The sequence below is a fragment of the Pararge aegeria genome, chromosome 25 (genome assembly GCF_905163445.1).
Source record: "Pararge aegeria chromosome 25, ilParAegt1.1, whole genome shotgun sequence".
In the NCBI taxonomy this organism is placed as follows: domain Eukaryota; kingdom Metazoa; phylum Arthropoda; class Insecta; order Lepidoptera; family Nymphalidae; genus Pararge; species Pararge aegeria.
The window spans coordinates 1,617,188-1,634,173 of NC_053204.1; the positions used below are offsets into that span (position 1 = coordinate 1,617,188).

General features: G+C 37.0%; 1 protein-coding gene across 1 annotated transcript in view; it reads right to left on the reverse strand.

The window, feature by feature from the left end:
- Positions 1–3,488: 3,488 nt before the first annotated feature.
- Positions 3,489–16,986, reverse strand: part of LOC120634915 — a 30,285-nt gene continuing 16,787 nt past the window's right edge. Inside the window, exons 5-14 of the mRNA XM_039905804.1 lie at positions 15,823–16,016; positions 14,700–14,894; positions 14,003–14,155; positions 13,264–13,471; positions 12,567–12,742; positions 9,581–9,833; positions 8,300–8,451; positions 6,671–6,830; positions 5,182–5,285; positions 3,489–3,657 (exon numbers count right to left, since the gene is read on the reverse strand). Coding sequence (XP_039761738.1) covers positions 3,585–3,657; positions 5,182–5,285; positions 6,671–6,830; positions 8,300–8,451; positions 9,581–9,833; positions 12,567–12,742; positions 13,264–13,471; positions 14,003–14,155; positions 14,700–14,894; positions 15,823–16,016 — 1,668 coding nt within the window. The 3' untranslated portion in view covers positions 3,489–3,584. The remainder of the gene's footprint in view (positions 3,658–5,181; positions 5,286–6,670; positions 6,831–8,299; positions 8,452–9,580; positions 9,834–12,566; positions 12,743–13,263; positions 13,472–14,002; positions 14,156–14,699; positions 14,895–15,822; positions 16,017–16,986) is intronic.

Below are 16,986 nucleotides of genomic sequence, written 5' to 3' on the forward strand. Positions count from 1 at the left end.
CTTTTTAAAGAAAACTGTAATTATCAAAATACCGTTCTGTGAAAAAAAAAAATCGTCAGAACCTATCTATTTATGGGTTTTTTTTTATATTACATATTGTTTTGATCATAATTTTACGCTTTTTAAAATAAAAATAAATAAAGTTACGTTTGAAAACTGTTTTTTATCAGAAGCTACATAAAATTTATAATTGGGTTTTAGGGTTCTGTAAACTCAAGTGTACATAGTTAGGTAGGTAGTGACTCTACCACCGGTTCGGAAGGCAGATTCCACTGAGAAGAGCCGGCAAGAAACTCAGCAGATTGCTCTTTTCCAACATCATTTTAAAGTTTAACAATCTTTAGAATTTTTCTGTTTGTGAGAGATGGGAGCGGAGTGGCCTGCTTCCAAGCAGCCTTGTCGTTTAGGAATTCACGCATATAAAAACTCTTTATATGCAGGCATTAAATGAAAAGAATTATCTATTTATAATTTGACGGCCGATTGGCACAGTGGACAGCGACCCTGCTTTCTGAACCGTGGGTTCGATTCCCGCAACTGGGCAATGTTTGTGTGATGAACATGAATGTTTTTCAGTGTCTAGGTGTTTATCTATATGTTATAGGTATTATATTATTATAGGTATTCACAAAAATATTCATCAGTCATCTAAGCACCCATAACACAAGGTACGCTTACTTTAGAACTAGATGGCGATGTGTATATTGTATATTTATTTATTTTTATTTATTTATTTTACCTATTACCTCGTACTAGCGCATGTTGCCAGTGATGACGTCTCCAAAACGTGGTCGGTAGCGGGCGATGGAGAGAGCTATGCTCGGATTATCTCCTTCCCAAATCTGGAATGAGAAGATCCATAGAGGAATAGCATAGCTCAACGAGTCGAGAGCTTAGGCGGGTCACTTAGCTCGGAAAACCGATCGACGTTGGGGTCTAAGCCTATAAACAATATAATCAGTTTAAAGGAAAACAAAATTTTATTTAAAAAAAATTTATTACGCCTTATGGTACAATATTTTTGGAGTATCTACGGAACCTCGCTCAGTACGTGTTCCACACGTACTTTACAAATAGCCCTTAGTATAAAATTCACCCTTGTAGTCATTTTCGAGTATCAAAACTATAACGACAAAGTAAAATCGACATAATAACAGTCTCTATAGGGTCATAAATTCTGTACTATTTCTATTTTATTTCTAATTTATAAACACGTCGCCATTAGCGCTATCTGCTAAGTGTGGACGAATTTGAACCTTAAAACAAGTCCGATAAGTTCCAGTCACACTTACATACTCGATGTGCAATGGAGGTTTACATCATCAAAGTGAATTGAACCTAGCAACGCTAGTTTTAAAGTCACAATTTCTGTGTTACTGAATTTTATAAGAGCGGTGGTTATAAAAGTGTGAACGTATTTGGACTATAGTACAAAGGAGATAAGTTTCATACTGTGCCGTTTTAATGTTTCGATACTCGATAGAGTGACCGTTTGCGACCGAATAAATCTTGCACTAAGGGAATTTTAGGTATTTGATTCGAGCTACATTTAAGATCTAATTATATTTGACTAGACATTATAGTTTTTCGAATTAATCTAACTTATTAATATAAAAAAATTACATTATACATAAAACATATTCTAATATGTGCCAAACATTTTTTTTTATTTCTAGTGTAGTATGCGAAACACTTTTTGAATTTTATCTGGAGATACTTTAATGACCGTTTTCACGTAACCTAGGAAACGCTTAAATCGAATGCATAATGATTTGGGTCATGCGTAGCGTAAAATAAAAAAAAAAAAAACTTTGAAATTTCGTATGCATGTCAATTGTCAACTATGCTATGGAAAAGGACTTGTACTTTCTATACCGATCTCTCAAATAGTTCTCGTGATAGGATTAAAATTTGTTAACGAGCGAAGCTTTAGAAACAATTCTGAAGTCCAGACAAAGTTGCGGGCAGAAGCTAGAGTTGTAATACATTTATTAATCTAGTTTTAGCACTCTTTCTCAGTTTTGTAACTAGATCAAGTTCTTTCGATTGCATATAAATCGTAGGTAACCCTAACGGGATAACAAACTTGGCACATTAAATAGACACGTGAGCAAACTATGCGAGGTAAAAATTCAACAATTAACAAAAAACATAAAATCAATATAAATAAGATCTTTGTAATACAAAAGTGTATGCAATAAAGTAATTTTCTTTAAAAAAAAAAAAGTCGACATTTTTTTTACGTCACGTAAAATCTTCGTCTCAATTTTATTTTCCTTTTTAATAATTTAATTTAATTATAAAAAAAAATGTTTTAATAACTTCCACACTTTACTTATAATATTTACGTCCGAATTTACCAATAATTTTTGAACATTACGTAAAAATTAATATAAAATTATTTTATACGTGATAATTAAAATATTTTCTCGTTAAAAACAAATTATTTCGAACTTAACGGAAAAAAATAATGTCTTGTCTATGTATATATTTTTTTTAAATTAATTTCACTTAACTAAGGTTAGAATCAAAACATATAATAACTCTTATGAAATGTATGTTAATTAAAATATTCGTCTTATAACAGAATGTTTTAGATAAAAGTATATAAAAATAAATCTTAAATTAAATTACATACTGTTTACATTTTAAATTAAATTAATATTAAAATTAAATTTAAAAAAAATCTTAAATTAAATTACATAATGTAGTCACATTAAACGGTCGGTAAATTTCGAGGACTTCCTAGCGCAGTGTTGAGCGCTGTGGTATTTTAAGTAGGAGGTCAAGTGTTCAATCCCCGACTATAATATCCGAATTTTCTCCAGCCAGGTTCGCAGGTTTCGGCCGTGCCTTGATACCGCCCTACCGACAAAGACGTGCTGCCAATCGATTTAGCGTTCCTTGTAGAAACCGATTAGGGATATGGTTTTTTAACTTCCATAGCTTAAACAGGTTAGCCCGCTACTATCCTACAGTGCATCATCACTTATCAACAGGTGAAATAATAAAAAAATACAATAAAAATTCAACAAAAATACTATACAAAACAGCTTATATTTAATAACACACTAAACTACAGAGATTAAGGAAATTCCTAATGATATTTTAGAGGTGCCCTGCTTTAGACGTTGCTTGCACCATTTGACAAACTAGGAAGGTGAGTTAAATGGAAGAGCGCTAAACTTTAAGGGGTATAGAAATTACTAAACTCCTTAACCCTAGTTTTGAAATAGCTTAAAAGCGATGTAAACGTATTCACGATCATTACAAATTCAATAATCTAATCTGTGGAAACTACACTACACAGACGCAACGTGAGACCACATGGGCTGACTTCTGTCAAAAATATACTAAATATAACGTTATGGTTACGTATGTACGCGTTTATATTTGGGATGACGGCATGTGAAAATCAAAAATTCATTTATTTTAAGTAACAGACAGAAACACGCAGTCACAAATAACTTATAACACCCCATCGTTTTTGCGACGAGGATTAAAAATAGGTTTAAGTTAATAGTATATTATTGATCGGAGCTCATTGATGTTCGTTTGTATAACGTTAGGCTGAGTATCTCGGTTCAGTCGTTGCAGTAACAATACATGTTTAAAGATGGCAGCGATGAGCTGATACAGTGCGGCTCGTTGTTGTAACTGAAATAAAAATAGCATTGAATTTATTAGTACATATTTTTGCATTACGTTAATAAAAATTGGTGATATGAAATTGACTTGTGTGCGTGTATGATTGCGAGTGTGCGTGCGCCAGTGCGTGCGTGCTCGTGTGTTAGTACATGCGAGCGTGCGAGCGTGCGTGCGAGTTCGTGCGTGCGTGTGTGTGGGTATGAGTGTGTTTTTTTTTTAATAGTATACAATTTTTTAATAGTTTTTTTTATATTATTTAATAACGATGTAGAAGAGAAAAAGAAAAATTTGTTGCCCCATTCCCCAATAGTAATTATAATAAGTTCAGTTGGTATCTGGTGGCTAAAATAGGTTTATAGGCCACCAAATTACATAAGCAGCTTAGCTTGCTGTCCGGGTTTATTACGGTTATTTACAAATCCCGTGGGAACCCTTTGATTTCCTAGGACTAATAGGCTGTCCATTTTACGATTGCTCTAATTCTGGATTGTCCTATTCCTAGTTGGAATCTGTCCGTTTTACGATTTATCTAATACACGATTGGTCCTTTTTTTTTCACTACAAGTTAGCCCTTGACTGCAATCTCACCTGGTGGTAAGTGATAATGCAGTCTAATATGGTAGCAGGCCAACCTGTTAGGGAGTATGGTAGTCATACCCCTAATAGGATTCTACGCGACATCGCACCGGAACACTAAATCGCTTAGCGGCACGTCTTTGTCGGACCAGACCAGACCGGAGAAAATTCAGAAATTATAAATTCCCAAATTGGGACCTCCTACTTAAAATCACAGTCTATTCCCGGTTGGAAGTTATTTTACGATTTGTCTTATTTGCGATAAGTATTATTTGCGGTTGGAATCAGTCCATTTTAAGATTGGTCCTAATCTAGATTGTTCTACGTAGCTTGGTTAGTTCTGATGAGAAGAGAAGAGATAAATTGAAAGCAGCTAAAATTATGACGGTGCATAATCAGTACATATTTGAAAAATTAATTTTTGTACACAATAATATAACAAATTTTAATAAGAAAGTGGACAGTAACTTATATTGTACGTATAATAAACTTGTAGTGCAGTTTACTAGGCTGCATACAATTAGTAATTCATTTAATTGTGTATCTTTTTATAACAAATTACCAGATGAAATCCTTGAGATGTCTCTCAATAAGTTCAAAGTTTATATAAAACGTAAGCTTATATAGAAAAATCCTATTATAATATTAAGGATTACATGTATGATAAAAAAGCTTGGGTAAGAATTGCTCTAACTTCATAGCTGCACATTAACTAGACTGTGAGATGGTGATAACAAAAAAAAACCTGACTAAGTTTGTTGTGGGCTCTTCTTAGTCCAGGGCGCGTTTGGAACCCCCCTAGCTTTAGTTTTAAGTTAACAAATGTAGTTATCACCATCACTAACATTAGTGTAACATGTTAAATGTATGAACGCTTCATAAGTGCCTGTACTGAGGTCTACATGAATAAAATATTTTTGAATTTGAATTTGAATTTAAGAATAAAAGTATACTCACGCGTTAGTCCTTGAAATATCCCTCGAGTCTATTAGGAATCGGTCTTCTTTGGCTACATACGTCAGAGATGCTTCGTAAAACCCCCGCCCGGGGCCCACGACCAACTGAAGCAAATAAACACTGTCAATGTGGGATGGTGATAACAAAAAGAAAATCCAATAGTTTTTTATGGGCTCCTGAACAGACTAACTTATATAAAACTAACATATTTAATTGAATATACCATTATAATGATTAAAGCTAGTTAGACAGAAATATTTCGCCCTTATTGCTACATAGCGATTTTTTCCCGACAGCCAAAGGCGTAGAATAACATAGCTGGAGACACTTGTTTTTTTTTTTGTATCGATATATCGAAAAAAAAATATCGATATACGATACATCGATATTTAGTATATCCGTATCGGTGGTAGGCCAGTGGGCAGGACTTCGACTTCACTTCCGAGGCGGTAAAGAGGATACGCCATAAGACCGACGTAGAAACTGCTAGACTGGTATATTTTAGTTACTTTCACAGCATTATGTCATATGGAATTTTACTTTGGGGTAATGCTGCTGATATTAGCACTATTTTCGTGCTGCAGAAGAGGGCTGTTCGTTCTATCTACAAAATGAGTCCGAGAGAGTCATTGAGAGATAAATTTAAAGATTTTAAAATAATGACAGTGTATATTCAGTACATATTTGAAAATTTAATGTACGTTCATAAAAACATTTCTGAATTAAAGAGAATCGCTCTTCGACTATCGCTCCGAAACCGGAGCATCCTCAGGAGATGTTGACTTTACAATGTATAATTGTTAAGTTTATTCATTGCAGTATGTGTGGAGTATAAGTATTGACGAAATTATAAATTACACCATAAAGATTCTCCTGCTTTTCGCGGACTATACGCAATTAAGCTTAATTTTTATAACACATCATGGCTTTCCGCAAAGTAACGCATGCTTATATCCAATGTTATAAAGTGCTTATATTTGGCCTACTTGAAATTAAATGAATTTTGAATTTTGAGGACCCGATGATCCCGACTCAGTGGCGTGCACTGGGTTCCTTACCAGGGTATGCATACAGCGGGAAAATTGCATGAAACGGCAAACATCTTCCTCCTATAACAGTTATATGAAGGACTACGTAAACGATAAAAAAGCTTGGGTGTAAATAATTGCTCTAACCAGGTTGCTCTTCTAATAATTTAAAATGACATTGTGAGATGGTGATAACAAAAAAAAAACACCCGGCTAAGTTTGTCGTGGGCTTCTTCTTAGACCGGGACGCGTTTGGAACCCTCGTAGCTTTAGTTTTAAGTTTACGAATGTGGTTATCGCCATCATCTCACTACCGTGTAATTCTTATGTACGCATCAAAAGTGCCACCTGTTGTGCCACTACTTGAATAAAGATATTTTTGACTTTGACTTTATATATCAATTTTAGGGTAGGCAGTGCTTTTGCGCAAGTATGAAGTGCACGCCACTGCCGACACTCACTTTGACTTGGTAGTTCTCGGTGAGCGGTTGCACCTTCCGGCCGAACTTGCCGACGTACCCGTCCGCGTCTTTCGCTTCGATGAACGTCAGCACGCCGCTGTTTGCGCGCTGTCGTTGAACCCACGTCACTGACGCCAGCGTGCGCAACGCACACTTCGACCTTCGACATTAAAAATTAAAAAGAAAAAGTTTATTTAAACATCTTATTTGTTACATTTTTATAAGTTTTGTAAAATGCACATAAAAATTTCGGAACCGACAGGATTTTAACCTGCGACTCTCTGGCTATCGCGGCCTGAGCGCTTTCACCAATTAAGCTACGGCTCTCCTGCCGTCGCTGCCGAAATTAGTATATATGCCTTTATCATCAGTCTAATAGCGACTGTAGCGTCATCTAGTAGGAAACGTTGCAGTTTCGATATACTTTTCCAAAGGTCCATATTACAATGAGACACGTTTGAAACAAGAGATGACACATTGCTTATTTATATTCTTTACTAGCTGTTGCCCGCGACTTCGTCCGCATTTGTTTTTGTTTTTAAGACATGTGCCTCATAAACGTGGCAGCACTTTATGTATTTAGGATAGCTAAACCTGGTGCAAAATCGCCAAACACTTTCGTCCCCTCTCCCAAGAGAACTGAGCTTCTAATACCTTCAGAAATATGTGTACAAAGTCTCGTGATGATCGGTTTAGTAGTTTTTGCTAGAAAGCGTAACAAACAAACTTACATTCACATTTATATAGTAGGGATAATTTTTATTAGTATTTTTACCTACACTTGGGGGAATTATCAATTTTATAAATTTAAAATGCATATAGAAATTTTCGGAACTGACAGGATTTGAACCTGCAACTTTCTGGCAAACGCGGCCTGAGCGTTTTCTCCAATTAAGCTACGGCTCTCCTACCGTCGATGCCAAAATTAGTATAAATTAGTATATGATGATGTTTGTTAGATCACCATCATCACAACAACCGATAGACGTCCACTGCTGGACATAGGTCTTTTGAAGGGAATTCTAAATTCCACGGTTCTGAGCCGCTTGGATCCAGCGGCTACCTGCGACTCGCTTAATGTCGTCTGTCCACCTCGTTGGGGGTCGACCAACGCTGCGCTTACCAGTTCGGGGCTGCCATTCCAGCACCTTGGGACCCAACGTCCATCCCTTCTCCGAACTATGTGCCCGGTCCATCGACATCAGCTTCGCGACTCGTTGATCTATGTCGGTAACTCTGGTTCTTCTACGGATCTCCACATTTCTGAATCGATCGCGTAGATATACTCCGAGCGTAGCTCTCTCCATCGCCCGCTAAGTGACTCTGAGCCTTCTTATGAGGCCCATAGGTTAACGACCATGTTTCAGAACCATAGGTTACCCGTTCTATGTGTGTGTGTGTTTGTGTGCGTGCGTAGGTTAATTTAAGGGTAACTTATAACAAATTACCAGATGAAATCCACACACATGACATGTCTCTCAATGAGTTCAAAGTTCATTTAAAACGTGAGCTTATAGAAAAATCGTATTATAATATTAAGGACTACATGTATCATAAACAAAGCTTTGGTATGAATTGCTCTCATCGTTCCATGACGTCAGTTCTACGACTTCTGTTCAATCAACTCACCTAACAGTTTGAGTTAAGGAGTTGATGTAGTCGACAAGCGCGTTGGCGCACCTCGAGTACATCGGGTCGCAGTCGGACACGTTCTCCCACGACAAACAAGAGCACCAGTGGGGCTCAATACCCGCCTCGCTGCACGACCTGTTCTTGGGTATCTGTGGGGGGGACAATCAGTGCACAAGGTATCAAAGTTAAAGTCAAAGTCAAAGTTTCTCTATTCAAATAGGCACATATATGGCACTTTTGATGCGTGCATTCCACGTAACAGGAGAGTTGATGGCGATAGCTAAATTCGTCAACTTAAAACTAAAGCTACGAGGGTTCCAAATGCGCCCTGGTTTAGAAGAAGCACACAACAAACTTAGTCGGTTGTTTTTTTTTTTGTTTTAGACCAGGGTAGGCATAATTCAGAAACTTGGCCGAGAATTGAAAAATCATCTTACTTTACCAGTGATATAATTTTTAGGGTAGCAGTGCTTCTACGCATGTATGAAGTGCACCGACCGATTAGGAATCATCATAAACTCATATCAATAAGTTGAAAGATTATATAAAACGTAAGCTTACAGAAAAATCCTACTATAATGTTAAGGATTACTTAAACGATAAAAAAGGTCGGGTGTGAATTGCTCTAACTTCATAGCTTAATATTAATTTACTGTGAGATGGTGATAACCAAAAAAAATAAATTACAAGGCTAAGTTTGTTGTGGGCTCAGCTTAGACCAGGGCACGTTTGGAACAATCGCGTTTAAGTTGGCGAACGAAGTTATCACCATCCCCTTACAATTATGTAAACATTTATGTATGAACGCTTCATAAGTGCCTGTGATAGGCCAACGTGAATAAAGAAATTTTGAATTAGAATTTACCACCATAAATTGTGTCACACGTTTAAGGGAGGGAGGGGGTCGACGAAGTGTGACATTGCGTGACATCACATTGAAAGTTTTATTATAACACATTATCTAGTTATCCCATTATCAGACCACCAAGTTTCACTGAACATTAAAATTTGAATTTTTTGTACAATTGAATCAATTAAATCACCGCAATGAGCCTACAGACTTTGGCAATTGACAGTATACACTGTCAAACCTTATAGCTAACTTCACGGTGTCGGTTTATTGTGACGAAAGTGAGCTGGAGTATTCCCCTCTAACTCGGTTTCGCAACTACCTTCGTCCTGTTAAAATCGTGTAAACATGCGCACGCGCATTTCGTTACTTCGTATAATTTCACTGCCATGATTTTTTCCTAACGCCGCTAAAGCCGCCTTCCTTACCGGTTCGAGCAGAGTCATCGCTCTGGTCATATCAGCACCCCGAACTTTGTACTCGTTCCAGAACTGCCTGAGGTCCAACGCGTCCAACACAGTGGCGTATATGTCGTGCGGGGTGGTCAACACTTCTGCGTTCCTCTGCAAGTTGTCCAACACGTGCGGGTAGTGACGGACCAGCGCGTTGGGCAACCGGATCGCCATTAGGGGCAGACGCTCTTCTAGTTTGCCTTGAAGAGTGTCCCGTACATTGGCGTATCTGGAAAGATTTATTCCCCTCATATAAAGACTTAGATATCAGAGGCCGTTCAAGTATTACGTATGCACTATAGAGGGTCAGGGAGGTCTTTGCTTATTTTTAATGATATGGGAGGGGGGGGGGGGATCTAGATAGTGATTACTTCAGCATTAATTATTTACTACTACGTTCCAAAATCGGATGTAAGTGAGCAGACACAACATTGAGCAGCAAACACTCAACGTCATCGAAAACTAATAATCATGGATTCGGGTGTTATGGACTGAAGACTGTTAATTTAAATTTAAATCGGAGTTATTTTGCAATTATTATAAAGCACTTCCCCTAGTCAGCAAAAGTAAGCGAAGCTCTTAAATTTTGGAACTCTACATGTTCGATGGCCACTTGTGTGCATCGAAACCGGCCCGCGGGTCGCATCTACCACAATCTTTGTAACAAAATAAATGTCCTAGTTAACCAGCAATCAGTTTAATTTCAATACATAATCTTTAATACAGTCCACAATCTATTTTTTTTTTTCTCTTCTGGCTTTAAAGAGATTAGCCATCGTCAATGTAAATCCTTTTTTTTTTCTCTCTGTTCTGGCTTTACGCAGATTAGCCAATGTCATGTTTATGTTTAATAAAAGTTAGGGAAGCTTAAAATATATAATATCAGCAGAAATTGTTTCACGAAAAAGGCGGGAAACTTCACTCATGGCGGACGCGGTCCCCCAATCATTTCCCCAAATCTACCGCAAACCCGCCCCGAAAAGGACTTGTGCTGTATATACTGCACGAACCTCAGTACCAGCGCCATTCCCACAGCTAGCCGACCATATATGAAAGTTCTTCAAAACATTAAATTTTAAACTTATATATTTAAAAAAAAAAATAACCCATACAAACAACCAACCACTATAATAACTATACCAACACTACAAACAACACCAATCCTCGCCAAAACGAGTTCACAATAAATTTAAAGAAAAATCAGAAAAAATCGCGTCCGCCATGCACGAAGCCTCCCGCCTTTTTTCTCCACAATCTATTTATTTATGAGCAGCCTTATTTATAAGTGTTTTTTGATGTGGCATGTACAAGTATTCAGTATCGCTAAGCCTTAAATGACAGGTTTGCTGCTGTCCGCTGAGGAGTTCTGTCCTCTATCTTCAACCACGGTTTGGGCAAAATTAAACACATATTGTAAACGCAAAAATAATTATTTAAATCGGTTATAATTTGTCGGAGTTATGGTGTAAAATCGTCAAACACTCAGCCCCTATCCCAAAGGAACCGAGCTAAATGTCGGGATAAAAAGTATCCTATATTACTTCTAACACTTTCAAAAATATGTGTACAAAGTTTCATGAGGATCGGTTAAGTAGTTTTTGCGTGAAAGCGTAACAAACAAACTTACATTGACATTTATAATATTATAGTCGGAAAAATATAATAGGCCCGTTTTGACATTTGTGAAAGACCATAGAATGTAACTTGGAACGAAACTGAAAGAAACAAAAAAATAAAAATCAATTACATACAGTGTTTTAAAAAATACGTAAATTTTTTTGGGACGTTAAATAATATGAAAGAATATATCGCGAGTATTCTTTTTGCGCTTACTTCATAGTAGCATGCAATTTATAATTGTTGCGAAACGTTCCGAAAACAGTTACGTTCTCAGTCTTTTTTTTTTTTATACTAGAGCTGTAACCATTTTTTTACTGAATATCGAAATTAAATATTGTGTAGTTATCTTTACTGCAAAGAATGTGCTTGGTTCTTAAAATGGGTTCTAAATAATGAGTCTGAGATGATGTATCTGACCAAGCGGCACATGACTGAAGCGTCCCCGCGCGCACTGCGCAGTTTTTCGTTCCTCATCTTGTAAAGTTGACTGTGCGCTCGTTTAAGTTTGATATATATTGTTTACTATTACGTTAACTATGGCTCTTCTATTTTGGACATTAATTTAAACATAGTGATTTGACTCGAGTTTTGTGTTTGTTGTTATATAGTACTAACTCTGTTTCAACATGTTGAAAAGTGGACGTATAATCAACAGCCAGTCACGCGTATTGGTTGTGAAGTTAAAGGAATACTTTGAACGAACGAACACTTTACAATACATAATAATATCAATCGAGTACTGATACAAACTTGAATTGATTTATCGTGAGTATCGAGTACAGAGTCTCATGGTTACATAACTAGTTACGTCGCGATGACAAATGTCAAAACGGGCCTATTACATTTTTACGACTATAGTAGGGATTAAACATAGAGTAAGTTACAAATGTTAAAATTTTAAGTAATATTACTAACGAAACAAAGTTCATTTAAATTTTTGGTATATATTTTAATTCGGATTATAAAGCGACGATAGCCCAGTGGGAAGAAGCTCGACTTCTCTTTCGAGGGTCCGAGTTCGAAGTTCATTTTAATCAATTAAATTATCACAAGCTTCAACGGGGAAGGAAAATATCGTGAGGAAACCTGCATGCCTGAGAGTTCTCCATAATGTTCTCAAAGGTGTGCGGAGTCCACCAATCCGCACTGGGCTACGTGGTGGACTACGGCCTTAACCCCTTCTCACCCCCTCTCTTGTGGGAGGAGACTCGTTAGTGGGCCAAGGCATCTGCATGCCCAAGTCTGAGAATGATAAAAATATGGAGTAGCTACGCCATGTAAGAACTGCGCGTCAGAATCATAATTTATTTCGCGGGTCTGTTGGCAAAAATCACCAGCTTACCTTGGCCCGTGGTCTCCCATCACGAACAGTAGAGTGTTCTCGTGTCGGGATTGCCTGCGGAAGTCCAAAAGGAACTGGGCGAAGTCGTCGTCGGCCGTGGATATCATATTGAAGTCATCGTGCGTTATGTCTGCTATGAAGGTGAAGCAGAACCTGTTGCCGTCGAGATTGAGGAACTGAAATACAATTTTACTAGCTTTTAAACGCGGCTTCGCTCGCGTGGCAATTTGATAAACTTTGCCAGGAATAAGGACACCTATCATGAATGTGCACTATTTCAGGACGCTCGTTTATTTTGCGTCTTTTATACTATTTCAATGCCAAAAGTAAAGTGGTTTGGCTACTTTGTAAACGAAAGGACGATTATTCATGTTGTCAATAACATGAGGTACTTTTTTCTGGGGTGAAAAGTAGCCCATGCCACTTTACAGGTTATTCCTTTGGTGTTTTGCTGCGTGATTGAAGGACAAAACGTAAGCGTGTCTTCCCACGAATAACGATATTCTATTATTTTTCTCTCCCCCCTCTCTCTCTTCTTCTGTCTCTCCCCTCCCTCCCTCTCTCGCCCCCTCTCTTACTATCCCCTCTCTCTCTCTCTATTCTTCTGTCTCTCCCCTCCCTACCTCTCTCTCTGGGTCCCTCAAACCGATTCTCATTGAGAGAATTCGTTACAGTCAGCCCTACTAACTGCACTTACTTGGTCGGTAATGTTCAGCATAAGTTTATACTGTGGTCTGTCGCCCACGCAGTATCTGGTTTTCTTGTTGTGCCATTTCTTGCCGTTGGCAGATTCTTCAAGATAGAACGCCCGCAAGTAGTGGTCCGCCGGCTGGCGACTGAAGCCGTTGAAACGGTACTGGAACGTGCCTATCCAGGGCATGTCTTCAAAATAGGCGGTGCGGTAGCTGTAGAAAAAACATTGGCAGTTGAAACAGAATTATTAAACATCGTGGTCAGCTTAATTCGCGCTATAATATTCAGTTTAAAATTTTAAAAAAAATGCGTAGGGAAGAAACACTTCCCTTGACTGCAATCTCACTTTGTGGTAAGTGATGATGCAGTCTAAGATTATCCAGTCAGTCAGTCCAGAGAAAATTCAGAAATTATAAATTCCCAAATCGCCCGTGCCGGATATCGAACCCGGAACGTCCTACTTAAATTCGCCGAAGTATTGAGGTTATTGAATTTTTATGAGGAAAGAGAAAGAAGGTAGAAGTAGAAGGAAGAACAAAGAAAAGACGGACGGATTGTGTGAAAGAGGAGATGCGCATAAAAGGAGTGTTTAGTGGGGTGATGGCTAATAGAAGAGTGGAAGACATGTTGTGTAAACCCTTTTAAACCTAGCGTGGGATAAAGGCAAGAAGAAGACAATAACTTTTTATAAAACATATATGAATATTCATTTCTTATATTATTCATTTTGACAAAACACTCACCCGTATTCTTTTAATTTGTCAAATATAAACACTGTAGAATTTAAAGTCCCATTGTTCGTCATTCGTTTTCTTACGTCTGGTAACTCCAATTCTGTCTGTCCCGTCAGTATGGGAAACAAGGCAGCCGGAGTTCCGTCCCCTACTATATTGTAGCTAGAAAATGTTAAAGTTGTCGACAGTGAAATCATTCAAAAATACAGGTATTAATGGAGCACCTTGGGGTACCCTAAATAAATGATTTCTAGAAAATAATCTTACACATTGAAATGTTCATCTGCAGGTTAGAATTGTGAATTTGGAAATAGAGAGTTAAAATTTATTACACTTATTTTATGAACTAAATAACAGGTAAATTTGAGATCCTATGTTTATGACAATCACGATCTTGGCCATCACTTCAACCGATTGACGTCCACTGCGGGGCATAATAACAAAATCCACGGTCTGGACTGTTTTTTCCAGCGGTTCCCAGCTACTTGTTTGATGTTGTCTGTACACCTCGTCGGGGGCGGACAAACACCGACCGTTGCGGTGCGTCGTCGCCATTCTAGCACCTTAACGTCCATCGGTTCTCTGAGCTATATGTCCTGCCCAATTATTGATAATGCGTGTTGACATTAACGCTTCGTATGCCTTCGCAACGTAACAATGTGTAAAATGCTCTACAGCAACTGCGCTACTCTAAGCTCTTACTCACCCGTTTAATACAGTAGCACCCAACTTTTCCGTTAGCACTTTATAACTCTTGGGCATTCGTCGTATGAACCCGTTCTTCGACGTTGAGTCGAACCCTATTATCAGCACGTTTATGGGTTCAGCAGGTTTAACAGCAGTTGGATGGACTGATGCACGGAAACCAAGAGTATGCCCTATCCATTTTGATGGCAGAACACTGGAAATATTTATTTTATACAATGATTCCAAAGTGAATTTAAAAAGTGCACATGAAAATATCTGCTATTAATCGGGGACTTCGCTACCACAGATTAAAACACATTTATTATAACAGTGGTAATAATGTTATAAAATGTTAAGGTTCGTCAAATAAGCTGCTATATCATGAAAATTAAGACTATAAAAATATATATATATATCATGAAAATTAAGCCTAATTTGATATACTCCGCGAAAAGCGCACCACACCAAACCTGTACGCACGTTTCGCTCCGAAACCGATATCCAATATCGAAATAAGCTGCCATTTATAATTTATTTATTTGCATCCATGCCATCATAAATAATAAATATATGATGGCATGGATAAAAATAAATTAATTATACATAGCAGCATACCATAATACATTTTACATACATAATAATTTTTAATCAAGTCTGGTGGTAGAATCACTACAAACAGACAGACTTGACGTTTCAAAAGTGCTTATATTAGGCCTACTTGAAATAAATGAATTTTGAATTTTGAATTTTGAATTTAATTTTGTTAATATTATAATAAATCCATTATAATATTAACAAAATTGCTAAGTCAATTGTCAAGTCATTAAATTATATTAAAGATTACTGTGATATAATAGAATATTTAATTAATTTTAAGATAATACTGTTTTAAGCGAGCCCCAGAAAGTTTTTTTTGTATAATTTTATCTCCAGATACAGTATTCGTTACCACTAGGCTATTACGAAGCGGTGATACCTGCGTGCCTGAGAGTTCTCAACGACGTGAGAAGTTTTTTTTAAATATGATTTAGCATACTAAAATATTTTTAAAAACCCCAAAATAAACAAGAAGTCGCGGGCAATAGCTAGAATTTATATATTATATTTCTAAGATAACTACTGTAAAGTCACAAACATCTTACCTGTCTATATGTTTTCCTGAACATTTAACTTTGACGTGGTCGCTATTATACAATTTATAAGCTCCCGCCCCGTATATGTCGACGGGCGGTCCAATAGTATATTTGGAGTCGTTCTTGTACAATATATCACTGTATGAGCATACTATATCTTTGGTATTGTTTAAAATTTCTGGTACCACCCGGCACAATGAATGCTGAAAATAAAAATCATTAAATTGTAAAACGATGTTGGAAAAGAGCATCTGCCGGTGTTCTTGCCGGCTTCTTATCGGCAGAATCCGCCTTCCGAACCGGTGGTAGAGTCACTACAAAGAGACATTCTTGACTAATTATCAAAATTAAGCTTAATTTGCCGCGAAAAGCAGGAGAATCTGTGTGGTGTAATTTATAATTTCTTCAATCCTTATACTCCACACCAAACAGATCTTCGCCAATATACCCTCTACGCACGTTTCGCTCCTAAACCGGAGCATCCTCAGGGGATGTTGACTTTACAATGAATAATTGTTAACAATTATTCATTGTAAAGTCTCAAGTAAACATTTAGGTTTCAGGTTAGTTTAGTTGGTTTAGTGCTTAATAATTTGATTTTCAAAAATATTTATCCTTGTGTTAAAATTGACAATATTATGATTACTTGATACTAAATCATTATAAAGGCGGCACATGCGAACGATGGGATTGTAAAAGGAAGTATTGTTCTTGTAGACACTTTGGGCAAATGGTTTAAAATATTTTAATCTGGTATTAACGCGATATTCCTCTAATATGCCTCTAATTCAGATATGCTTAGCGGCAGAAACAACCATGGCGGTAGTTCTTGCCCGGATGAGCTCTGTCTCAAATAGCTCTATAATAATATCTGTAATCTATATATATAAAAGAAAGTTGTGTTAGTTACACCACTTATTGCTCGAGTGTACTATCTGTCTTTGAGTGAAATATGGTAATTAATGTGTATTATTTGTATTTTTCTTCTTTCATTATATAATACATAATACAATACATATATATATATATATATATATATATCTTTTGCTTATTCTATATTTTATGTATATTTTGATGTTTGTGTGCAATAAAGTATTTCTTCTTCTTCTTTTCTTCTTCTCGAGAACCGCTGGACCAAATTTTATGATATTTGATTTTTGGATTCCTCTTAGA